The sequence below is a fragment of the Eulemur rufifrons genome, chromosome 20 (assembly GCF_041146395.1).
Source record: "Eulemur rufifrons isolate Redbay chromosome 20, OSU_ERuf_1, whole genome shotgun sequence".
Taxonomy (NCBI): Eukaryota; Metazoa; Chordata; class Mammalia; order Primates; family Lemuridae; genus Eulemur; species Eulemur rufifrons.
The window spans coordinates 5,559,039-5,586,080 of record NC_091002.1 but is presented as its reverse complement, the minus strand read 5'-3'; the positions used below and the strand labels follow the sequence as shown (position 1 = coordinate 5,586,080).

General features: G+C 46.9%; 1 protein-coding gene across 5 annotated transcripts in view; it reads right to left on the bottom strand.

Annotated features, from left to right (window-relative positions):
- The window catches only part of MAEA (macrophage erythroblast attacher, E3 ubiquitin ligase), a 400,167-nt gene that overhangs the window by 10,494 nt on the left and 362,631 nt on the right, over positions 1–27,042 (bottom strand). For 2 of the 5 annotated variants that reach the window (XM_069496196.1, XM_069496197.1), the window contains exons 2-4: positions 7,334–7,516; positions 5,750–5,953; positions 1,956–2,078 (exon numbers count right to left, since the gene is read on the bottom strand). In XM_069496196.1, the coding sequence (XP_069352297.1) occupies positions 1,956–2,078; positions 5,750–5,953; positions 7,334–7,516 (510 nt within the window). The remainder of the gene's footprint in view (positions 1–1,955; positions 2,079–5,749; positions 5,954–7,333; positions 7,517–27,042) is intronic. The other 3 variants (XM_069496200.1, XM_069496198.1, XM_069496199.1) reach the window with 3 other exon arrangements.

Genomic DNA, 27,042 nt, shown 5'->3' with positions numbered 1-27,042 from the left:
GCTGGACACAGAGTTCCCTTGCTTGCTCCAAGCTGGGGCAGGAGTCTGTCGGACTCCATGTGTACCAGCTTTGGTACAAACCAGTGAGGAGGAACAAGGTCACCCATAGGGCTTCTACGAGCCCCGGCCCCACTGATAAGTGGACAGACTCTGGTCGGCCGTCTACTCTCCCCACCGGGGTCACACCTTCCTCGGCCCTGCCTGCCTCCCAGGGGCCCCCCAATGACCGCTGATTCTACAACTGGTGGGTGTCACTCAGCTGCTGAAAAGCAGGAAGGAGCCACTGTGTGGACATTCTAGAAGGGCAGTACTTTGGGTAAATGCTAGGTTACTGCTTTACAAAATGGACCCTTTAAAACCTTTATTACTTATGACAGCTCTTTGCTCTGGTAGGTTAACTTTCAAATAGTTGACTAATAGGTAAGTATTTATATGTAGTGAAAATTAGGTATTCAGACTCAAATACCATGAGTCCACACAATCACAAAGTGTGAGACGCCAACTGCACTGTGCGTGCTCTGCAACAGGCCTGGCACTGCCACGGACGTGCAGCACACAGACCACTGCTTCTGCTGTCCTGCGGGGTCGAGGGCCCCAGGTCAATCCAACAGATACTAACTTGGCACCCCATCATTTTAAAAGTTATTTTCAACTAGGTGAAACTTATGACTCAAAAGCTTCTTCTCCCATCTAGATGCTCAAGACTGCCCTGAGGGACCCGTCAGTGCCGTGTTGGCTCTTCCCTGGCTCCCGTGTGCACACGGACTGCATAGACATCGTGTATCCGGCTGTGTTCAGCTGACATTCCTGATGGACATGTTTGTATGTCATTGGGTAGTCTTCAAGATGCACTTGGGACAGCTATTTTTATTCCATTCAATCCTGACTTCTTTAAACACCGAAGCAACACTCATTTGCCGGCGTGCACTTGGCACTCTCGCCTCTGACCTGGCTGGCCCCACGCTACCTTCAGACTGTAGACCGTGTGGCACAGCCTGGGCCAGCCTTGAGGCCTCTCCGGCAGTTGTCTGGTAGGTAGCTAGGCTTACAGAAATATCCCGTCAAGATGGAGGGATCCTACCTTCCCTCTGACGTTTGTAGAAAAGCACCTGGGGAGAGCTGCTGCTGCGAGGCGCATCCCCTCTGGGAGGGAGTGTGGCTGGCGCTGTGGGGGGCGGGTCAACACCAACTCTGGCCTCCCTTTTCGGGTCTCCATACCAAGATCCTCACTCTCTGCGGGGAGCCACAGGCTGCTGTACTTTTCACCCCATCTTGAGTGGCAGAGAGGGTCCCTCTTGGCTGGTGACTATGGGACCCCGATAAGGTCAACCAGCATTATGTAAGAGTAGCAGTGCTCAGTTTAGAGAATAGAAAACAGTATTTCTAACGGAGGTGGGGGCTGGATGATATAAGTTAAAATATTTCTGCAAGCTCCAGGCAACAATATCTTTTAGTAAGCAGGTTTAAAGTCTGTAGTTTACATTTAAGGGCTTATTTCTCAAGCCTCTAGTGGTCTCTAGAGAAGTGTGTATTCAATAAGAACACCACAGCCCAGGGCTCTGCAGCCTCACGAGAACAAGGACTTCCGACCAGCTTCCCAAGTCTCTCAGTGCTGGGGGACCACAGAGCAGGCCCAGGCGGAGTGGGACCGACCTGCCTCCCAGCTCCAAGCCCAGCAGCCTGAACGTGCTGCCTATACTCGGCCAGCCTCCTGCACCCCACCCCTTGCCAGAACACCAGTCCACACCCTAATGCAGAAGGAGGTATACTTTTCAGGGTCTTAATTTACGAAGTGGAAAACCACCACCAAACAACCAGCAAACCAAATAACCCCCACTTTACACCAAAACCAAATGACTGCAGAGCAACAGGGGAGGGCACGTTGGTTGTAGGGCAGGGGGCACAGCCCCCTCCAACCCAGCAGGAAGCCCTGCCCCACCGGGGAGCCCGAGTACCTTCATCTTCCGGAGCCGGGACTTGTTGTCATGGCACCAGGCCAGGCAGGTGGCTGTTTCACGCCTCTCCAGGGACTCTTCCACTTCTTTGGCTGTCAGGAACATCTCAATATTCACCAGGTCCTTAGAGGAAGGAGGTGGCTCCGGTTAGAACCACGTGGCTCAAGACCCCATGCCACCCCGACGCCCAGCCTCTGCAGGGCCCAGCCCAGCTCCTGCCACCGTTCATAGCACACCTCCAGTCCACACCCAAGCTCCGTGCTCATGGAGACCCCTCTGGAGTCCATGGATAGCCCGGAACCCTAGGAGCAAGAATGTCCAACTTCCCCGTGGTCCTGGAAACAGAACGGCCCATGAGGACTGGGAAGCTTGGTGGGGCTCACATGCCACGTATACAGTAGCCGCCCCAGGCAGGGGAGCCAGGCTGAGCCTGTTGCAGGGGTATGGGGGACCTGGGCCAGTAGAGGACACAAGCGGACTGGTCTCATCACCCTCTTCACGGCAGCCCCCAGCAGCCCCCGGCAGCCCCTCCATTTCAAAATAAACAGTAAGTGAATAACGCATAATAAAAAAGCACATTATGGCTAATATTGCAGCAGTTAAAACCAATAATTTATTAAGAAAACAAGAAGAAATGAGGCAACCCACAGGCTTGGCATCAAGACCCTGCAAGTGGCTGAGCACAGGCTGGGTGCCCAGAGTCCAGCTGTGGCGGCAGGAGAGCAGCCCACCCATCCCTGGGCCAAAGGGAGCCATTTGTCCAGGGCCAGCTCTTCCAAGAAGGTGACCCAGGCCCCACTCTTGGGCCCCACCAGCCAATGCATGGCTGGCAGTGAGAGTTCAGGTCAGCCCCATTTGAGAGCAGTCTACACCCACGGTCCTTATGAGTGACCCCTGGGGACACCAGGCCTTCCTCAGGAGCCTCGGTGGACTATGGGACCTTACATGGCTTAAGACCCCAACTACCCACGGCAAGGCCAGACAGGTCACCATGCAGCTCCTACAGTGTCACACCCTCGCTGGAGAGAGGGGAGGAGGCCATGGCGGTGTGCTGGGGCCTGGAGGTTGGAGACCAGAGCTGGGGTGGAACCTGACTGGCCCTCAGTGGCCTTGTGGCACTAGGCAGAGGCCCAAGCTCAGGAGCCAGCCGGCCAGGTACAAGCCCTGCTTTGACACTTCCCGACTGTGGAATCTGGGCAAGTTCCCTAGTCGTTCTGGGCCTTGGTGTATTGTCCTTTGCCCTCAACTCATAAATAAGTGCCATTGTGTGACTGCCACCACAACTATACACACATTTCTGTGCCTCAGTTTCCCCACTGATTAAGTGGGGAGAAGGAACTTTAATGCCTCACGGGTGTGTTTTCTGATATTGTTTCTTTGACAATTTACTCTCTTTTCTGGAACCCAAACATTGGGTCTTCCTCACAAAGTTTAAGTCTTGTTTTCTTCCCTATTTTCCAACTTTGCTTTTCGATTTTGCTCTAAATTCCAAGAGGTGGCTCCTGGCCTGTCTGCTGCGCACATGTCCACTTCCAATTGTGCATCCTCCATCAGCGCAGCCTCCGTGTCTCTATCTCTCTGGGATCTTTCTGGTGGCCACAGGGGCTCAGGCGGGCAGCCTAGCAGAGGCAGGACAGAAATGACCCAGTCCAGGGAACAAGCCTGTCAGGTGTGCACACCAGAGCCCTCGAGGAGCCAGGGCAGAGGGTACGTCTGTGTGTGGAAACACCAGAAGCTGGTCAAGGCTGTGTGTCCAGGAGCACTAGCCCTGTCACTGACCGAGGACCATGGGTGCTTCGCCCTGACGTGTCAGCTCGCTTGTACTCGGGGGACACCACATCCTACAGGGCAGCCTCAGAAGCAACCGCAACACCTGCACAGGTCTCAGCGGGGCTCCTCCCCCCAGAGGGCATCGTGTACCTGAACACAAAAAGAGTCACACACAGTTCCCTCCTGGTAGGTGAGACAGAGGACACAGACATAAGCAGGAAAGCACCTCGAAGCACACTAGGAGAGGGACAGACAGGGAAGGGGACACCATTCTACCAGAGGTGGTTAGGGGAGGCTGCTCTGGGGAGATGCCTGAGTGAGGCTCGGGGCAAAGGCCTTGGGCTGGAGCAGGTGAGCAGGGAGAGGTGGCGGAGGAGCAGAGTCCAGCTCACCTTTCTTAGAGGTCAGTCTGATAGCGAGGGAAGAATGGGGCGGGGGTGCTCAGAGTGGACACCAGGCCCAGGGAGCACAGTGAGTGCAGACAGGCAGGCCCTACAGATGCCCGTGTTGGGGTTAAGGTTGGCAGGGCTCAGGCCCGTCACACCCCAGATGGGAGTCACGTACAAATGGTGGGAGTTAAGCTATAAGAGATAGGGTCCCTGGGTTAGATAGAGGGGGCCAAGATGGGCTTGAGGAAGCCACAGAGGGGAGGCCGCAGAGGGAAGGCTGCAGACAGGGGAGGGTGCAGCAGGGAGGCCAGAGGGGAGGCAGCAGATGGGAGGGTGCAGTGGGGAGGCTGCAGATGGGAGGATACAGTGGGGAGGGTGCAGAGGGAAGGCCGCAGTGAGGAGGCTGGCTGACATGAGGAAGGAGCCTCAGGATGGCAGCAGACTTGGTGGTTGCTAGGCACATGGCGGGGTGGGGGGAGAGGCCATAGCAGGCAGTCACAGGAGAGGGCTAGGGAGTGTCCTGCCCAGGACCTAGGACCATGAAGGGACACTTCTCTCACACAGACTCTGCCACCAGAGGTTTCCAAATACTGTCATTTCAGTTAACATCACCTACATCAAGACAGGTCAGGCTGTGCACCAACAGAGGGATCTGGACAGGAACGAGGGCCAGGCATGCATGCTGGCCTGGGAGGCTCCAACTGTCCCAGGACCCCCACGGTGGTGGGTGACTGCCCGACAACAGAGGGGCCCTCCCCGGCCACCTGGGCTCAAAGTCTCAGCTAAGTCTGAAAAGGCCAGGCAAGGACAGCCGAAGCCACAACTTCAATACCACCCAGCATGCTTCTTTCAGAAGCTCTCGGCTGGAACATGTTCTGAAGGCAAGAGGGTTGCTTAATTCTATAGCTGTAACATTGGTACCACTAGAACAGACTCGGCCGGGCACAGTGGCTCATGCCGTAATCCTAGCATTTTGGAAGGCAGAGGTGGGAGGATCACTTGAGCCCAGGAGTTCAAGACCAACCTGAGTAAGAGTGAGACCCCATCTCCACCGTCTCCACAAAAAATAGAAAAATTAGCCAGATGTGGTGGCGCGCCTATAGTCCCAGCTACTCAGGAGGCCGAGGTGGGAGGATTGCTCGACGCCAGGAGTTTGAGGTTGCAGTGAGCTATGATGATGCCACTGCACTCTATCCTGGGCAACAACAACAAAAAAAAAATTAGGGGGAAAAAAAAAAAAAACAGCTGCAAGGAAAATGCACCATATCTGAGGTAAACCCAAAGCTCCCACAATAATAAAGCAGTGACAGAAACATGCCTAAGTGTGTCACTGCCGGAAAGGCAGGTATGGGGTGGGGGGGGGGGGGGGAATCCCTTTCCACATTTTCCTAATCAGAGCAAGTTTAAATGACCAAAAGCAAATGAGAAGCACCTATAGTCATTTTTAGATACTGACTTCCTTCTTCCAAAAAGCTAAAACCTGAGAATGTTTACATGCAGGGGGCGGGGCCTTGAAACTTGATGAGGAAACTGCTCAGCAGGGCACAGACACGCATGCTAGGTGGGAAACAGCGGGTAGCTCCTGTGCAGCCACGCCGGGACATGCCTGCCCCGCGAGCACATTCCCTGACCCACCTCGATGCCGCTCTGCCGCGCCAGCTTCACGGCTGTGTTGTAGTAGCCGCAGCGCAGCAGGTGCTCCACCATCATGCGGTCCATGCGCTTCCTCTTCCACATGCTGGCCGCGGCGGGCTGGTCGCTGCTGTGCTCCTTGAGGTGCTCAATCCTACGCTTGCACAGTTTGGCGCTCTCGTCCTCAGCCTGGATGGACTCCACGGCCTGAGCCACGCACACACAACAAAGACTCATTCAGATGGGGACACACCTCCGCAGCCCAAGCCCCATGAGAAATCAGGCTGCCACAACCCTGAATGCTCACAAAAAGCAAGGAGAAATAAAAGTTGGGGGCATCATGGGACTGTATGATAGAATAAAAGGAACAGTGTTCTGCATATGCCCACCAGGCAAGTTTGTGCTTGATCTAGGAATTACTGGCAGCAGTATGTTAAAATCTACCACGTTGTAGGTTTGCATCTTCTTTTCAGTTGCGTTATTTTTTGCTTTATGTATTCTGAAGCATGTTGCCAGATGCATACAATTTTAAATTTGTTATACCCTACTGTTTATTATTATAAAGTGACTTTTTAAAATCTTTTATAATACTGTTTTTCTAAAGTCAATGCTGTTCAAAATTAAAACTAAATAGAAATGTTCCATACCTGCACAGTTCAATATAGTTGCCACTTGAAGTATGGCCAATGCAACTGAGGAAATGAATTCTTAATTTTATTTAATTTAAATTTTAATAGCACACATGGCTAATGGCTAGGTATTAGTGCCTATCTAGGATTCTGGCTAAAAGAAAACTAAAAGAAAATTTAGTTTTCTTTCAGCACATTCCACTATTTTTGGCTTCCAATTGCTGTCAGCTGGCAGGCTATTTGTTGCTCTTTTGGAAGTGATCTTTCCCCCCTAGCTGCTTTTAAGATTTTTTTCTTTGTCTCTGTTTTCTTTAGTTTTGCTATGAGAAAATCCTATGTAGGTTTATTTTCATTTATTCTGTTTAGGATTCTGAACTGGTGACTTTATTCAGTTCTGAATATCTCCTGGTCCTTCTCCCTATACCATCCCTGCCTACCCCCACCCTCTGGCTAAACAATGGAAGTTTCTGTTCTATTCTGTCTCTCTTACTCTCTTATGTATTTTCATTTTTTGAATCTCTGTGCTGCATATTCTAGATAACTTCTAGATAAAACATGATACTTTCAGTAACATGTTTTAAAATATCCCGATTTTTGAGTTGTTTTCAGTGGGCAGATTAGTCCCAATAACAAATCCCATGTGCTATTCTGAGGCGCAATTCTAAATAAAATAATCCTGGCCTCCCTTCTGTCTGGGCCCGGGACACTTCTGTAGCCAAGACAACATTCCCTACAGGAACAGAAAGTTGGCGTGCTCAGCCTAATAGTGGCACCAGGACACAGCATGGAAGGAGGCCCCAACACTGTACCTCCCCACAGTCCCACCATAACAGCTCGTCTCTCCATCTTAGGACTTCCTGGCCAGTCACGCCCCAGCTTCCACAGAAGACAGGTCATTTTCAAGACAAACTGGGTGTCCTTCCTGGCTGAGGAAGGATGGCTCAAGAGCAGAACTGACCTTCCTCTTGAGGACGCTGAGTTTCTCCACCACACCATCCAGTAGGCTAACCACAGAGTCCACGGCAGGGCAGCTGCTCAAGGTCTTCTCCAGCTCTGCCACCACCATGGTGACGTGGCTCGTCTCCCGGTCTATGTTTTTCTGAGCAGCTCGAAAGCGTTTATTCAGTGTCTCATAGGGAACCTAGAGAAGAATCCACTGGATTGGTGTGTGAGCAGCACCAGCGCCACGTTCAGAACACACCACATCTCCTTCATGGCACTTTTAATGCAAAAGTCAGACTTTTAGTCCTCTCAAAATATATCTACTCTAAAACCTGACCAAGACCCACAAAAGCCTTGGTGAATGGAGGGACAGTCCACATCCCTGGACAAGACAACTAATACAAAGATGCATATTGTCCCAAATCTACAGACGAAGCACAACCCCAATTTTCTCCAAAAGATTTTAAAGTGCATATTGACAAAATAATCCCAAAGTCTGTCTAGAATAACAGTTAAGGAAATGACCAAAAAGGAGAGTGGTAACGGGGGCTTTACTCTAACAGACAGTAAAACACAGGATCAACTGGTGACTACCAAGTCCGTGCAGCAGAGACAACACTACGAAGCCAATCAGCACAGGGTCAAGGACACGCAGGGCGTGCAGGTCATACTGATTAGGATTAAATAAAGTGAAGCCATAAATGTTCACGTGAAATTATGAGTGCACACCAAATGTGTCTCTTCCATGAGAGAATGCTTGCTTTATCCCAATTACAAAATAACCTATTCCCTATGGAAAATTAGGAAAATAATAAATACACACAAAAAAAATCTTAAAGTCAATGTTATTTTTCTGTCCTCCTAGAGAACTGCTGCTGACATTCTTCTCTGCCCGTTTGCTGTGCTCCACGAGTTTGAACACAACAGACCAGGCTGTGTGTCCACCAGGAAACACTGTTCACACCAGCTGCACCAGTGGCTGGCAGCGTGACCACACCTCAGCCTCACAGCATTGTTGATTCTGACTTTGCTGTCCCAACGGTGCCTGAACAAACAAGAAAGAGAAGGAGGGTCTCTGGGCACGCCCAGCTCCACACACACACGGGGCAGGCATTGACCCTGTACCAGCCACCATGCTTAGTAGGGAGGCCAAATGAGGAAGGCAGGGCCACAAGGAGGGAGACATACACTGGCTGGGTCTTCCGGGAGCAGGGACAGCTGGGGAGACAGCAGAGATGAAACTGACCTCAGCCAAAGATAGAGCCGCACAACAGGACTCTTCACCAAAGACTAACTTTTCTTCCTGAAAACGGTGACACAAGCCTGGTGGCAAGGCCAGCGCTATGCTTGTCCCTGAGCTGCTGCTCCCCATTCAGCCTCCCCTGTCCAGGCTGCCCTCCGCCCAGATATCCCCTGGAGACAATGTGGACCCACCACGCAGTATGAGGCATGTACACATTCCTGTTCACACCTTGGGTCTTACCAACAAAAGGACGGAATGCTCCTAGACAAGCGACATCTGCCACACTGGGAGGCCTGAGCAGACAGCAGCTACCGTTACTGTCTGCGACCTAGCAGGGACTCACACGTGCTTGTCTTCCAATATCGAAAAGGAGGGTAGGGCAGCTATCAAACCACGGCATATTTACCACACTGACAACACAGCAGGAAATGGGAGACAAGCGCGAAGCAGGGCGCTGTGTGCCGCACATGATCTCCTGGGATGGGCTCAGCAGTGGTGCTGGCCGTCACCTCCAGAGGCTCTGCAACGTGGGGCCAGGGAGGAGCAGGTTCTGCAGAGGGGCCAGCCAGAGCAGCCTGTGGGACCCTCCATCACCCCACACTGCCTGCCTTCAAGGAAGATTTCTCCCAAGGATTCAGGACTTTTTGTGGGGGGGGGAAGGCATGGTGGGGATTTTTTTTTCCTCCTTCTATATCCAGTGGACAAGGAAGTCACAACAGCACTTTAACACCGTCCCTGGCACATAGTGGGTGCATAACAAACATCTGATGAATGAATAAAAGTAGACAAAGTACAAACATGAGACCCCCCCTCCCAGGTTAAGGTGCCAAAAGCCTCCCCCAAGGTCCTGTACTCCCCTACCTGACACCGTTCCCCAGTGTAACTCTCCCCCGCTCGATTCTATCTGGGTGTGTCCTGCCACGAGATGGAATTTCTGCAGGGCATAAAGTTTGCTTAGTCTTTCCTTGGACACCGGGGTCCCACACAACCAGGACAGGAAAGTCTTTGTGAGAAGACAAGGTTGCACAGCCATCTTCACCGGATTAACTCACAGCATCTGCGACACAAGCACGTTCCCAAACAGCCACCAGGAGAGATCTCCCTGGATGGCCCCAGTCACATCCGAGGCCTAAGCCAGGGCTAGCCTTTTCCTGCTCTTACAGCCCCTTGAGGACGTGATCACTAGGGAAGCACCTTTACAACTCTTCTGCATAAGTCTAAAATTATTTCAAAATGAAAAAGTTTAAATAAAACCAAAACAAAACAGGAGCAGACAGATCTCAACACACGTGTGTATCTGCCAGGCTCCCTCTGGAAAGCGTGAGGGACTGGGAGGGAAGGAGCTGAAGCTGGGAGTCCGTGGGCACTCACCACCCCTGCGCCCTTTCAGAGTCTTGACACTTTCTAATCCATGTGCAGGTATAAATTTTATTGCTTTGAAAAGAGAGGCCCGGTTCCAGGGACACAACGGGCTGAGTCGTCAGCTCTGCCCTGATAAACTTGGCACAGGCTTCCCTGAAGGCACTGAGACACAGCATCCAGCAACCACCCAGGCACCCTTGGGTGTGCCGTGATGGGCAGGCAAGGCCAGGACAGGAGACCACGCGTGAGCATGGGAAAACTAGGAAGGTGGCTCCATGTGGCAGTTCTCGCTCCTTCCCACTAGAGCTCCCATGCCCCAGGAGGGCCCAAATCAGGGTCCTGCAAGCCATCCATGGGGAGATGGTCAATCGTTTCCTGTCTGACCTAGACTGACACTTTCATTAAACAAAATAAAATTGAATTACTAAAAAAATGAGCCAAAACAAATCCCAAGATACATAATAAACACAAGCTCCAGAGTTTTATTATCAGATTTAGACATTAAAATTATATTTCAATAGGGCCAGTCATGGTGGCTCACGCCTGTAGTCCCAGCACTTTGAGAGGCCAAGGTGGGAGGATCGCTTGAGACCAGGAGTTTGAGACCAGCCTGGGCAACACAGCAAGACCCTGTCTCTACAAAAAATTTTTAAAAATTAGTCAGGCATGGTGGTGCACACCTATAGTCTCAGCTATTTGGTAGGCTGAGGTGGGAGGATCACTCGAGCCCAGGAGTTTGAGGCCACAGTGAGCTATGATCATGCCCCTGGACTCCAGCCTGGGCGACAGAATGAGACCCTGTCTCAAAAAAAAAAAAAAAAAAAAAAAAAATTACATTTCAATAGATATTATCAAAGCAAACATAAGATAGGAAAGGGAAATTCCAGCATGTGCCAGGTGAGACGTGCAGATCCACAACAGTAGCTGCAAAGTTGGGAGAGGGCCCCCACCTCAAATGCCCACCGCAGACACCAAACACAACACAAGCATGAAAACAGCTACTGGATCCCACATGATAAACGAGCTGGCTCTGTGCTGGTGAACTAACCTATCCTACGCGGACAACAGCACGATGACTCGAAGGAGGAATTTGTCTGAGTGGTCCTGCATTTCAACAGAGGCGCTCAACCCACAGAGACAATGGCAGAGCAAGTTCCACAAGCTTGGGATATCGATTCTTAACTTTTATCCAAAAAAAGAAGCAGGTGGTACTGTAATATTCATCATCAGTACCCAGTCCTAACAATTCATATTGTAAGGTCACGGTGAAATTTAACTACCTTTTGATGAGAGAAACCAACTCAGGATGTGGTACACTTGTGGGGTGAAGGTAACAAACAACCATAAAGCATCACCAGGCAGTGTGAGGGCCCACTGTGCTCATGCAGGGCACGGCCTACACCCTACACAACACAGACTGTGTCACTGGGCTGCCCTGGGTTGTCACAGATCTGTCAATTACAGCTCCTAAATGCTCACTGTCAACATCCTGTGCCAGACCCCAACTCCGTTGGACAGCAAGGCCACCACTCCTGATCCTGACCTCCAAATGGCCCCAGCTTCCACTTGCAGCTGCTCTTCCCAGGTGAGGACTCACCCTCTCTGCTTGTGGCTCTCAGGCCCCAGCCCACCTCTGCTGCCCCGCCCCCGGCCTGTCTCACCTGCCCCACCATCCACACCTTTGTGCAAGTGCCTCCAGCCTCCCTCCTCCTCATAGCACTGGTCAGGGGCCTGGAACTCATGGGTACTCCGTCTGAATTCAGGGATGTGCACGGCAGCTCCTCCCACTCCTGCAGGACTCCCAGAGTTGACATCACATGTGCAGCTACTGAACCAGACAGCAGCTTCCCGTGCCAGCGTCCTCCCAGCATCCGTTCCTCCCAGAGAAACATTGTGGCCAGGCCTGGGGAGCAGCCATCACTCTTCAGCTCCTTCCCACAGGAGCAGCACTCAACGCTCTCCTGTCTGAAAAGCTCCCCACCCCAGGCTTTCCCAAGCTGTCCCAGGCTGGCTGGTTACCAAAAGCTGCTTCACAGGCTGCTTCTTAAGGGGCATTTGAAAGATGAATGAGTGGGATTTTGGAAATGCTGAAGATTCTAATCCAACCCAAATTATCATTCAAGAATGAAGATACCTTCAGATATGCAAGGACTAAAAGTTTAGCACCTACAAACCCTTTCTGGGAGGAAAATTACTCAGAGATATTACTCAGTGAAACAAAAATAATATTAATAAATCAAAGAGGAAAGATAACATAAGATACAAGAAATAGTACTAAAGGAAAAAAACCAATAAAAGATATAGTTAGCCTAAATGAAGATGGATAACATAGCTATAAAGTTAAGAGACCTTAAGAATCAGGAAAAAGAAGTAAAATATTAAAAATGTATTCCTACACCAGGCGCAGCAGCTCACACCTGGAATCCTAGTACTTTGGGAGGCCAAGGCGGAAGGACTGCTTGAGGCAAGGAGTTCAAGACCAGCCTGAGCAAGATCAAGACCCCGGCCCTACAATCAATCAATAGAAAAATTAGCCTGGTGTGGTGGCTTTCACCTGTAGTCCCAGCTACTTGAGAGGCTGAGGCAGGAGGATCACTTGAGCCCAAGAGTCTGAGGTTGCAGTGAGCTATGATGATGCCACTGACTCTGTCTCAAATAAAAAACAAACAACAAAAAAAAAACGATGACAACGAAGAAAAAGAAAAAAAGAAATATACATTCTAAATAAAACCAGCAATGAAAACAGAAAAATGGGACTAAATCAAATTTATAAACTTCTATGCAGCAGGGAAAAAAACCAATGGAGTGAAAACGCAACCTAGAGAATGGGAGAAAATATTTGCAAACCACATATCTGGACAAAGGGTTAATATCTGGAATATATTTTAAAAACACCCACAACAACAACAAAAAATAATCCAATCAAAATAGGCAAAGAACTTGAATAGACATTTTACCCAAGAAGTACACAAACGGCCAAGAAGCATGTGAAAAGATGCTCAGCAACACTAATCATCAGGAAAATGCAAATCATAACCACAATGAGATAACTCACACCTGCTAGGATACCTACTTAAAAAAAAAAAAAAAAAAAGCGTTGGCAAGGCATGTGAAGAAATTGGAACGCTGTGCACTGCTGGTGGGAATGTAAACGGTGCTGCAGCTGTGCAAAAACGGTGTGGAGGCTCCTGAAAAAATTAAAACTGGAATTACCAAGTGCTCAGCAATATATCCACAAAAATTGGAAGCGGATCTCAAAGAGATATTTGCACACCCATGTTTGCTGCAGCATATCCATAATAGCCAAGAGGTGGAAGCAACCTAAATGTCAACAGATGAATGAAGAAAATATGGTATAGTCACATGTGCATAACGACATTTCGACATTTTGGTCACAGATGGACCACATGAGGGTGATCTCATAAGATTATGATACCATATTTTTTACTATACCTTTTTATGCTTAGGTATGTTTAGATACACAAATACTTACCATTGTTACAGTTGCCTACGTATTCAGTACAGTAACCTGCTGTATAGGCTTGTAGCCCAGAAGCAACAGGTTATCCCATATTGCCTAGGTGTACGGGTGTAGGGCAGGCTATGCCATCTAGGTTTGTGTAAGTATGCTCTACAGTGTTTGCACAACTCCGAAATCTTCTAATCACATTTCTCAGAATGTATCCACATTGTTAAGCAACACACGACTGTATAAAGATATATGATGGTTAATTTTAGGTGTCAACTTGACTAGCTTAGGGATTGTCTAGAGAACCAGTAAAGCATCACTTCTGGGTGTGTCTGTGAGGATATTTCCAGAGGAGATTGGCCTGTGAGTCAGTGGACTAAGAGGGAAATATCTGCCCTCAATGTGGGCAAGTATCATCCCATCAGCTGGAGGCTAGGATAGAATAAAAAAGGAGAGAAAAGGTATTTCCTCTCTCTCCTGTAGCTGGGACCCCTTTCTTGTCCTGCCCTTGGATATCAGAACTCAGGCATCTCTGCCCTTGGACTCCAAGACTGATACCAGCAGTCCCCCCGGTTCTCTGGCCTTTGGCCTTGGACCAAGCCACACTACCAGCAACCCTGGGTCTGCAGCTTGTAGGCGGCCTGCAGTGGTGCTTCTGCGTCTCCACAACTGCCACAAAGCCCCTAACAAATTCCTTCTCTATATATCTATATCCAGCTCTATCTATGCTCTTGGTTCTGTCTCACTAAAAACCCTAATGCAACATACAGTGTATTATTATTCAGCCATAAAAAGGAAGGAAATCCTGTCACATGCTATGATATGGATGAACCCTGAGAACATTGTACTAAGTGAAATAAGTCAGTCATAAAAACACAAATTCCACACGATTCGACTTACATGAGGAATCTAAACAAACTCTTAGAGACAAAGTAGAATGGTGGTTGCCAGGGATGGGAGATAGAGAGGAGAGAGTTTTGTTCAATGGGTATAGAGTTTCCAGTTTTGCAAGATGAAGATGTTTAGAGATCTACTGCACAACAATGTGTATATAGGTAATACTAATACGGTATGCTTAAAATGGTTAAGATGGTATATTTTATGTTACATATATAAATATATTTAATAACTTTTTAATAAAAAATTTAACAAAAAACATTTCTAATGACTAAATATAGGCAAAAAATTTAACAAAAAACATATCTAATGATTAAATATAGGCAATGGCACCTATTTCCAGACTTACTGTGAAGCTACAGCAATCAAGCCAGTACAGCGCTGGTCTAGGAACAGGGTAGATAAGAAAGAGATCAATGCAGGGTGAGAACCAGGAAGGGACTCACGTGCATCCATTTTTTTCCAGCCAAGGGGCCAAGGCAATTCAGGGGATGGGGTACAACGGTCAGTCTCTGCAACCATGGTGCCAGGACTGGGTATCCACATGGGAAAAGGATGAACTGCAACCTGTACCTCATACGATCTGCAAAAATTACCTCAAAATGTATCATAGGCCCAAACATAAAAGCTAAAACGTAAAAGTTCTAAGAAGGAAACATAGATAATATTAACATTACAACCTTGAGATAGACCAAGAATTCTTAAAAGGATACAACACACTGACTGTAAAAGGAAAATTGATGAATTAAACCTTATTAAAACTAAAACAACTTCGAAAAACAATTTGAGAAAAGGAAAACATAAACCACAATGTGGGAGAAAACATTCATACTATATATGACAAAGGACTTTTATCTAGAATATATTCAGAACTCCAATGACCTCAATACCAATAAACAATTCCATTTTTTAAACAAACAAAAGATTTGAACAGAAACGTCACAAAAGATATATGAAGGGCTAGCAATACATAGTAAGATGTGTGACATCACTAGTCATCAGGGAAATGCAAATTAAAACCACAACAGGAGGTGTGATGGTTAATTTCATGTGTCAACTTAACTTGGCCACAGTACCCAGGCATGCGTGGCCAGGTATTATTCTCAGCGTGTCTGTGAGGGTGTTTCTGGATGAGATTACCATCTGAACTGGTACACTGAGTAAAGCAGACTGCCCTCGCCAGTGTGGTGGGCCTCATCCTCAGGTGGGAGGAATGCAACGGACCCCTCCCGCCTGACTGCTTGAGCTGCAACATTGGTCTTTTCCGGCCTTTGGACTCAGATCGAAACATTGGCTCTTTCAGGCCTCAAGCCTGCCAGCTCTCAGAACTTCCACCGCTAGCCCTCCTGGTTCTCAGGCCTCTGGACTCAGAGTGGAACTACACTTCAGCTCTCCTGGGTCTCTACCTCGCCAGCTGCAGATCTTGTGATTTCTCTATGATCACATGAGCCAATTCCTTACCATAAATCTCTCTTTATACACACATAGACACAAACACGCACACGTCCTATTGGTTCTGCTTCTCTGGAGAACCTTGGCACCAAGAATAGCTCAAATTAAACAGGCCATCACCACGTGCTGTCGAAACTGAGGAACACATGGACTGTTGCTGGAAGTGGTTTAGATGATCCTTCTGGAAACAGTTTGGCAGTTTCTTAAAACGATAAAGAGACACCTACCAAATAAACTCAGCAATTCCATTCCCAAGAGAAATGAACATTTGATACCCACAAAGAGACTTGTACACAAATGCTCACAGCAGTTCCAAATATTCAACACGGACGGGTAGGCAGACTGTGATGCACCCACACGAAGGACTCAGACTGGCCATCAAAGGCAGGACTCCCACCGGAGACACAGACGCAGAGCGAAAGCACACACACGGGGCTCCATTCACACGGCATTCCAACAAAGGCAGGACCCACCTAGAGCAGTGGCCTCCACTGGGGGCAACTTATTCCCCAGGTGATACTGGGCACAATGTGTGGAGACATTTTTGATTTGTCACAGCTGGAATGTGGCTTTGAACTGGCCAAACCACAAGAGGAAATTAAATGGAACAAAGAAAACCTTATCAATCCACCAAAAGAAATGAAAAAAAGATAAAAGCATATGAAATAGAAGACAAAATAAGATAGTGAAGAGTAAGTCCACTGTATTAATAATCATTGTAAATGTGGATGGCCATGGAAACGTGGTAACATCAGAATAAGTTATCCCTTTTCAAAACATCACTAGGGAACAGTCAAAAAAAAAAAAAAAAAAACCATAAAGCCGCAGGTCAGTACCAGCCAACAGAGCTGTAATGACAGTCACACGTGTACAATTTCAAGTTTTCTAGGGGTCACATTAGAAAGTAAAAAGAAACACCTAAAATTTCTTTTAATATATTTAACCCAATATATCCCAAATATTTTCATTTGAACTCACAATCAATATAAATAATTATTAGATATTTTACATGTTTTCCTTTGTACTAAATCTTTCAAAGCACATACTTTGGACCAGTAACGTTTCAAGTACCCAGCCACACAGGGCACACAGCTGCTGTGCAGACGGTGCTGCCGCAGGAGTGTGACTGGTGAGGCTGGAGGGAATGAGACGTACACTGGCACCTGTCGGGGAGGAGGTGTGGACAGGAGCTCCCAAAACTGTGCCTCACGTCTCAACCCTGCTACTCTACTTCTATGGATCTATCCTAAAAACCAGCAGTACCTGCATGCAGGGCTACACAGCATGGCTACTCACCTGAACCTGGCCAGCACTGTGCACGGATATTCTTTAAACGTCTACTAAGCCAAATCACACACAAAATGCTAATATGCCATCATATTTAATTGTACTAATTTTTATTCATATAATTCACGTGCCACAAAATTTACCCTTTTAACATGTACAATTTAGTGGTTTTTAGTATAATCACAAAGCTATGCAACAGTCACCACTATTTACTTCCAGAATATTTTCATCCACAAAGCCCATGCCAACTGCAGTTCCCCTAGACTCAGGCAATCAACTACCAACCGACTTTGTCTCTGTGGATCTATTCTGCACATGTCATATAAATGTTATTATATTACACGTTACGTGGATTTTTGTACCTGGTTTTTCTCACTTAGCATAATGTTTTCAAGGTTCATCCATGTATCAATGCTCCATTCCTTTTAGTGGCTGAATAGTATTCCACTGTATTAAGATACCTATTTGTTTATGCATTCGTAAGTTGGTGGGCATTTTAGTTGCTTCTACTTTTTGGCTATTATGAATAACGAGGCCATGAACATTCTTATACAAGTTTTTGTGTGGATATATGTTTTCACTTCTCTTGGGGATATACCTAGGAATGGAATTGCTAGGTCATATAGTAACTCTATGTATAACTTTTTGAAGAACTGCTGATTGTTTTCCAAGGTGGCTGCCCCAGTTTATATTCCCACCAGGACTATATGTGGATTTCGGTTTCTCTACATCCATGCCCAACACCTGCTATTGCCCATCTTTCTGATTACAGCCATTCTAGTGGGTATGAAGCAGCATCTCATTGTGGTTATGGTTTGTATTTCCCTGATAACTAATGATGTCAAGCATCTTCTCATGTGTTTATTGGCCATTTGTATATCTTCTTTGCAGAAGTCTATTCAAATTGTTTGATCATTTTTAAATTTTTTTTGCCTTTATATTATTTAAAACTCTTGTTCTTTGTATATTCTGAATACTAGACCCATATCAGACATAAGATTTACAAATATTTTCTCCATGTTCTGTGAGTAGTTGTTTTAGTCAGTTTGAGCTGCTGTAACAAATACCACAGACTGAGTGGCTCAAATAGCATTTATTTCTCACAGTTCTGGTGGCTGAAAGTCTGATATAAGGGTGCTAGTATGGTCAGGTTCTGGTAAGGGCCCCTTTCTTGGTCATGTCCTTGGTATATATGTGGAGAGAGAGCTCTGGTCTCTTCATCTCCTCATGAAGGCACAAATCCCATCATGGGGTCTCTAACCTCACAACTACATCTAAACCCAATTACCTCCCATGGCCCCATCTCCAAATACTATCACATTGGGGATTAGAGTTTCAACATATGGATTTGTGGAGAACACCAACATTCAGCCCATAACTATAATCTTTTCACTTTCTTGACAGTGTCCTTTGAAACGTAACCTTCTCATTTTAAATGAAGCCCAACTTATCTATTTTATTTTGGTTTATTGTGCTTTAGGTACTATAAGAAACCACTGCTTAATCCAAGGTCAGGGAAATTTATACCTCTGTTTTCTTCTAAGAGCTTTATAATTTTAGGTTTTACATTTAGGTCTTCGATCCATTTTAAGTTAATTTTTACATATGGTGTGAGGTAGGGGATCCAACTTCATTATTTTGTATGTGGAAAACTAGCTGTCTCAGCATCATTTGTTGGAATGCTATTCTTTCCATATTCTCTTGGCACCCTTGCTAAAACTTAATTACCATAAATGTGTGGGTTTATGTCTGGATTCTCAACTTTATTGCATTGATCTATATGCCTATCCTTTTGCCAGCACCACAGTCTTGATTACCATAGCTTTACAATAAGTTTTGAAATCAAGAAATACGAGTCGTACAACTTCGTTCTTTTTCAAGATTGTTTTGGCTACTCTGGGTTCCTTGCATTTCCACATGGATTTTAGAAATAGCTTGTCAATTTCTGCAAAAAAGCCAGCTGGGATTCTGATGGGAGTTATGTTGAATCTGTATATCAATTCAGGGAGTATTGCTATCTTAACAATAGTAAGTCTTATTCCTAAGTATTTTACTAGTTTTGGTGCTATTGTAAATTAAATTTTAATTTCCTTTTTGATTGTTCATTTCTAGGGTATAGAAATACAACTTACTAGTTTATTAGTTCTAACTGCTGTGTGTATGTATTCCTTAGGATTCCATATACAAGATCATCTACAAATAGAGTTTTACATCTTCCTTTCCAATCTGAAATGCCTTTTATTTCTTTTTCTTGCCTAACTGCCCTACTTAGAATGACCAGGACGATGCTAAATGTGAGAATTGACATCCTTGTCTTGTTGCTGTTCTTAGGAGGAAAGATTTCAGTCTTTCACCATGCTGTATGATGTCAGCTGTGGGTTGTTCATAGATGCCCTTAGTAAGGTTGAGAAAGCTCCCTTTTATTCCTAGTTTGTTGAGTGTTTTTTTTTAAATCATAAAAAGGTATTGGATTTTGTAAAGTGCTTCTTTTCTGCATCTATTGAGATGATCATGTAGTTTTTGTCCTTTATTTTCTTAATATGGTATATTACATAAATTTTCACATGTTGAATGAACCTTGCATTTCTGAGGGAAAATTCCATTTAGTCATGATACCATAATCCTTTCTATATGTTGCCAGATTCAGTATGCTAATATTTTGTTGGGGATTTTAGCATATTCATTCATTCATATGGAATACTGATCTGTGGTTTTCTTGTTATATCTTTGTCTCATTTCAGGGTAATACATCAGAGAACAAGTCGGGAAATGTTCCCTCTTTTGTTTTTGGGAAAAGTTTATAAAGAGTTAGTGTTAATTTTTCTTTAAATGTTTAACAGAATTCACCAGTGGAAAAAACATCTGGTACTGGGCTTTTCTTTGTGAGAAGTTTTTTTGAATCTCTTTACATGTTACAGGCCTATTCAGTTATCATTTTCAACCTACAAAAATAACAATTTTATATAGTTCAACTTAACACATTTTTCCTTCTACACATTTTCTGTTTGTGTCCCTTGTCCAACATTCCACAGAGAGGTCATGAATCTTTCTTATCAATTTGAATCAGCTCTCCATGGTTCATATTTGGTGAATTTTTTTTTAAGTTTATTACTTGCTTTTAAATTCTGGTCATGCTTATTTATCTGGTTATACCAAAGATTTAAATTTTTACTTATCAAATCTACTCAATTTTTCCTTGGTAATTTGTTGCATTACAGCTTTTCTCTGCATCACAGGATTTCTCTACTAAGTCAGCTGATGCTAAATTGTATTTCCTCCAGTACATTTTTCCCTTTCAGTGACTCACAAAAGTAATCCGTCCTGTTTTCATAATTGAAACAATCCGGCAAACACCGTAAGCTGAGACTTGCATAAAACATCTGTACTTTCTTCCAGTTCTATAGCAATCCTCCCACACTGTGTCACTTGCTTTAGTACATGTTTCTTCAAATACTCTCCAATGTTTGCTGTCGATTTTCTGACAGTATTTGCTGACAAAAACATGCATTTTAGTTTGTCATCATGTTTTCAGCCGTTTTTACCACAGCACAGGAAGGAAACATTTCCCCAATGACATGAGGCTTTTGTCTTTCACAAGTAACCCCAGAAGAGATTTCTAAATTTTATCACAAAGCTAATCACATCTTCTGAAGTGCTGTGTCGAGCCTTGAATGGCAGCACACGTCCCTCCACAGCCTGGAGAGGTCAGTCTCATGTTCTGGTGCATGGCATGGGACGGTCTTGCAAACCACAGTGGCTTCATGCTATCCTGAGCTAACCTCCCCAAGCACAGCATACACCCTGAGGGAAACTCACCAAGGACAAGAATCGTTCAAATCCCCTATTTTAAATGGGCGTCTTGAAACACAGCACATTTCTGGTCAACTGCTAGGGCGATATGACGAGATTGATTTTTTTAGCTGACAAAGCCTGTGGGAAGAGAGCTGTCAGCACCACCACACTCTCCGCTCGTGTGTTCCCACTAGCAGGGTCACCCTCAGGCTGCTGGTTCCCTGCAGAGAACTTTTCATGCCACCGGTCCATTTTAGAAAGGGTAGTACAAGTAAAACGATATAAGTCAACATCCTTGGTCAGCCGGCATGCACAAACCGCAGCGTGGCACCAGCCACAAAGCCAGCACAATGGGCAGTACCAGGGTCATGCCTCCTCCTTTGGGACAGCTCACTGACCAGACACGACACACAAACCTCGAGCAGGCACCAGTGTCAGTTCATATCCAGAACAGCAGCAGAGCTTACTTTCCCACTTTCAGATAAAATATTTAAATGGAAGCCAGCAGTTTCACACCTGGCTCTGGTGTCTAGAGGGCTCAGCTCTTCTTGGTGCTCCCCATTTATAATTAAGAAATATTCTATCTAGCACAAAAAAGTAACATGATGTCATTACAATTTTCGTACAGAAACATGATATTCTCTGCTAATGCCAGTCTTCCTTCAGGCCTTCACTAAAACATCAGTACTACAGTGTTCATTACCCTGACTGCTAAGGTTAATTTTATTTCTGTTGTTAGGTTATTGTGAATGGATATTTCCCATATGTTCTAACTGGTTATTCACAGAAACAGAACAGTGCCCAGTTACTGTGTTGACCTTTCTTAATAGTTACTTACGTCTATACCAATTCTTACTGCTTGGGACAGAACTGCCAAAATAATATTTAACAGTTCATCTGTTAATTGATAAAGTGTTTCTTCTCTGTCCTCCAAGAGAGCCTCTAATCCCAGTGATCAAAAACATACAAAGAAGCCAAATACACTATGTCTGAGGGCTGCAATGGCTAAGGAGGGGGAGAGGAGAAGAGGAGAAGGTGGGGAGCTATGCCATGTGGACATCTGTGGGAAGAGCATTCTGGACAAAGTCAACAAGAGGAGAGGCTCTGGGCCTCAGCATGCTGGCACAGCCTAGTAGCAGCAGAAAGGCTGCCATCACTAAGTACCCAACGGGAATGGAGAAGAAGGCAGGGGCCAAGTCACAAAGGGACTGGGGTGGCTACTCTAAAAACCTTGACCTTTACCCCAAGTAAGACGGGAAGCTACCAGGTCAGAAGAATGGCATGACCTGGCGATCTGGTGGCTGGGGTAAGAAAAGACTATAGTGGGCGTGGGCAGAGCAGGGGCCCAGAAAAGAGGCTACTTCAATACTCCTGAGAGATGACAGTGTTTTCAGCCACAGAGGCAACAGGAGAGAAGACAGCAGCAGGTGGATTCTGTACACACTCTGAAGTTAGAGCAAAGAGGACACGCACATGGGTTGGATGTGAGTGTGAGAACAGAGGGGCTGAGGCTAACTCCAAGGTCTGGCCTGAGCTAGTTGAGATGGAGGGGCTGCCCTTCCTAGAGAAAAGGAAGACATGGGAGTTGGTTTGGCAGGAGGCAGTTCAGATGAAAAGTACAGATTTAAATATGTCAAGGTTACCTTCCAGAGACCCAAGTGAGTACATCTTCTAGGCTACTGGACACAGGGTTCTGGGGTTGGGGAGAGATCAACTTAGGAGTCGTAAATATATCCAGAGGGTGCTTAAAGTCCATGAGACCATATGAGATCACCAAGACAGCAGAGAGGGCCAGGCCCTGAGCCTGAGTCTGGGGCACTCCAACACTCAGAGGTCAAAACCACAAGGAGAGGCCAGCAAGGGAGAACAAGGGGTGACTGCAGCCTGGAGGGAAACAGGCAAGTATGGTGCTCTGGGAGCCAAACAGGAATGCGTTTCAAGGAGGGAGTGATCAGTGGTTGTAGAAATTTGAGAGGTCAAGATGAACACAGAGAAGCCATCACACATTTGAACAGTGCTACCGGGTCACCTGGTAACCCAGCTACAGCACTGCAATGAGGCAGTAACTGGGGCAAAACCACATGAGAAGCAATTCAAGAGACCCTGAGGGCCAGCTCAGAGAAAGGGTGACCTGTGGGTTAACTGGAAGACAGCAGTACGTGCGCATCTTTAAATCATGGTGGGGGGTGGAGAGCAGTGCATGAACAGAGAGGCTGGCCTTGGGCACAGTGCAGATGACGTATCCCCAGTCACAGGAGGGAGACAGTGTGGGCAAGGGCCAGCCGTGGGCAAGGGCAGGCCAAGCGCAGAGCATGAGGATGGGGGCAGGTGTTGGAGGTTTAAGGAAAAGGTGGGTACATGAAACAGTCCTTAGGGTGCAGGGGGTGAAAGACCTCAAGAAATGTAGCTGTGCTGCTAGACAGTATGAAGTGCCCACTCCAGGTGAGCAACTGGGGGTTCCTCAGCAGTGGGCACAGCTTTTGCAGCCAGTGCAGGTGCCAGACGAAGCAGGGTTTCTGTGCTGGAACTCTATCAGTAAGAGCAATGGAAGGAGAGACGAGTAGCGGGGCTGAGGCTACACCACAATGGCATGTGGACCAAAAGGCTGACCACACCTCAATGACTGCACATGCCATGAAAAGCCCTCTGGAATGCAGCAAGTATACAAAAGTGAGATGCAAAGTTTTAAGGAATTTTCTAACAAGAGAGAGGAGAAATTCATTTAGCTATTTATTGTGACTCCTATGTGCCAGGCGTTTTTGGATGTGCTGGGACAACAATGACCAAAACAAAGCCCCTGTCTTTCAGAGCACACATTCTAAAGGAGAGTCTGACAGAAGAAATACAAACAGATGTCAGCTATTCTGTTAGACTGTGATTAATCCTATAAAGAGAACAAAATAGGGTAAGGGACAAAGAGCAAAGGAACCACAAAATTCCAATTTTATTTAGGGCAGCAATGAGCCTACAAACAGGCTATATACCTTTTTTCAGGTCCCTTTAAAGCTAGAAATGGCCAACCCCATGCTCTGGCCAATAAACTTAAGTGCAAATGCTCTAGAGGACTTCTGGGAGGGCCCATGCAGGGAGCTGGTACAAATGGTGGGTGCCATTTCCTCCTTACCTTTCCCTGCTGGTGTGAAGGCCGGAGCCCCAGCAGCCATTGTGAGCCAAGGGGGAGCTTGAGGATGAGCATGAGAAACAGAGGAATCAAGAACACCCCAGGGTTTTGGCCCCACTGAACAAGTGGCAGGAGGATAGTGTTTCAACAGAGACGGGAAGGCTAGGCTGAGCTCCAAGGCCAAGATTTGGCGCTCGACGTTGCACATGGCATCTTTGATCCATCTCCCCAACATGCAAAGAGAGAGCTCCATAGGTGGCTAGTGACGAGAGGTAGGAGTTCAGGGACAGACCTGGCTGGAGGCAGAAGTGCGGGGACACATGCCATCTCAAGGGTTAGCTGGTGACATAACAGAGTGAGAAGACTAAGACTGTAGAAAACCGCAAAGGCATCTGAAGAGGACCTGCAATGAGGGGTGAGAGAGCCCAGGATGGCGTCAGGGAGCCCTGTGAAGGAAGTGTCTCAAGGGGCAGTGATTAACGGGGGACCGAACACTTTAGCAACATCAGGTCATCATGTCCTCAACAGGAAAGTCTGGGTGGAGTGTCAGGGGCAAAAACCTGATTTAGAGAAAACAGGAAGAGAGACAAGGGAGAATGGTCACACAGAAAGGGAGCAGAAGCTGCAGGAAAACATGGGCAAGAAAGCAGTTTAGCTCAGGATGAGAAGAGTCAGAGCCACGTACACGCTGATGGAAGGACCCGGCCGACAGGGAGAAAGTGACAACGCAGGAGAGAGAAGGAGCCAACTGGTAGAGGGCAGGCAAGAAGGAAGGGACACTGAGCACCAGGGGGGTGCTGACCCACAGGGGACGCAGGAGCAGGCACAGCTTGGCAATGGCTGTGTAGTGGGTCATGGTGAGCATGGAGTGGGAGGGAAGGATTGAAAGAGGGGCAGGTGTGCAAGAGTCACTGGGAGCAGAGGAGGGAGACCAGGCCAGGGACAGGCAGGCGCTGGGCAGCACTATGGGTTCACGGTTGGGAACTCAAAGCCAGGCGATCAGCACATCTGGGTGTTCCTGTCCAATTCAGCCACATTTGGCTGAATAATCACTAAGTACTTATTAAAACAGTGAGTAATTCTTTTTTTTTAGGTTTTCAAAATAATGGTCCCTAGGTATGATGATTCTGAAACAACATACACCTAAAAATAATCAAGTTACCCCTGGCAGAAACTGCTTTGCAACACTTAGGTAAGCACCCAGATATCCCCACTCCACCTAAAGTCCCCAAGAGAATGGCACTCTGCCATGCTGCACCTCTGCAGATGGGGAAGTCTGTACGCTGTACCCTGGCCAGCCTCCTCTTCCTTCTGCTGCCGGTGTCTCTCCTCGGGCTTGCCATTCTGCTGACCCCCGCACACACAGGCCGTGTCCCCAGCCTAGGTACTCACTTGTCTCCCTTGTTAGAATCTCTCTGCATGGCTTTGGGAACACCCCCGGCTGTGTGTGCTTCCAATGGGACTGGGTGCCTACTGGGGGTGGGGTCTGCCCAGACTTCAGCACAGCCCAGGCAGCTTCACCGCCCCAAAACCAACTCCCCTGACAACCAGCTCAAGTCATTGCACTCACCCAGGGAGGCCCACCCCCACCACCTCCTGCTGTCCAACACCCACCTTGATTTCATCAATGTCTTAAAGAATCTGCAATGTTTACTTGCTTAATGCCTCCCTCGCACCAGAGAGTAAGCTGCATTGAGACAGGGACCTTACTTGTCTTCTCACGACATCTCAGGGCCCTCAACAGCACCCGGCCCATGGAAGCTCTCGAACTGCTGCTGAAGGAGCACACGCAAGAAGGTGTGAGAAGGTATGTGTGCAGGCTTTGGCATCAGGCAGCCCCAAGCAAGCACCCCAGCTCTGCAGGCCCCTAGCTGTGCCATTGCTCAAGTCCCTGGGCCTCACTTAGCCTGTCCATGACAGACAATCAAGTATTGCTAGAAAGTCCTTTCTTTTCCTTTTCCTGACTCAAAATTTGTTAAAAATAATACTTAAAAAAAGTAAAAAAAACAAAACCCAAAAAACTACCCCACAGCTAGCAGGAAATCCCAGTCTACATCCTCGTCTCAGCCTACATCTATCCCGCTAGGAAGGCCCAGGCACAAAAGGCAAGACGTTTGCCAGTGCAGAGCATCCAGAAGCACGTCAATGGGCACTCCAGTCCAGGGCCAACACCAACAGGACACCACAGCCCAGGGTCAGATACTCAACAGTGGTGCAAATGATGAGAAAGAGCAGGAACCAAGGAGGGCACAAATGGTAGACATGGCTCTCCCAAGGAGAAGGAATTCCACCTGTGCTCTAGAGATTGGAAGGATTCCAGAAAGCAATGTGAGGCTACTTCAGATAAGAGCAGGCATGCTTTGAAGGTCTAACAAGGTTTTGAGCCTGGTAAGAGGAAGGGGATTATGGTTTATTAAGTGCCTGTGGGCAAGATAGAGGACCAGTGTCTTTAGTGAACACAACCACCTTCTGGGGAGGAATTGGCTCTACTATGTAAATCCAAAAAATCTAAGATGTGAAAAAGAAGACCTAGTCTACGGCTACTATCTAGGACACAACATAACCAGGATCAAACCCAACGTGTTTGTCTGTTAAGTCAAATGCTTCACAGTTACCAGTGTTTCTCACACTTGAGAACACATGATCCTCCTAAACCCAGCCAAGACCAACTTAAGAAACTGCACTAAAAGTTATAATTTCAGGCATATACTTGGCACTCAAACTTTCTATTACAAGTACTAACCCAGGCTTTGAAATTGCAGAACAGTACTTGGTCAACCAGACTGTTGTCATACTGAAAGCAGAAAATGTAAATATTCCTGTAGAGAATTCAAAGACACATGATACCCAGCTCAGGAACAACACACCCGTGTTTTTCAGCCTGTCAACCTGTGAAGAAAGGACAGCATCACCGACTGAGCTATGAGACAACAGAGGCATGGCTGGGGCTCCAGGAGAGGCTGGAGGGCCCAGGTGAGATTCGAGGAGAGGATTCAGGATCCAGAGCCAGCTCTCCCAGTAACTAATGCCAGGCTCCTCCCCCTGGGCCATGCAGACTATACCTGAATGGCTTCAAGATACTATTTTACTTCAGCTATCTGA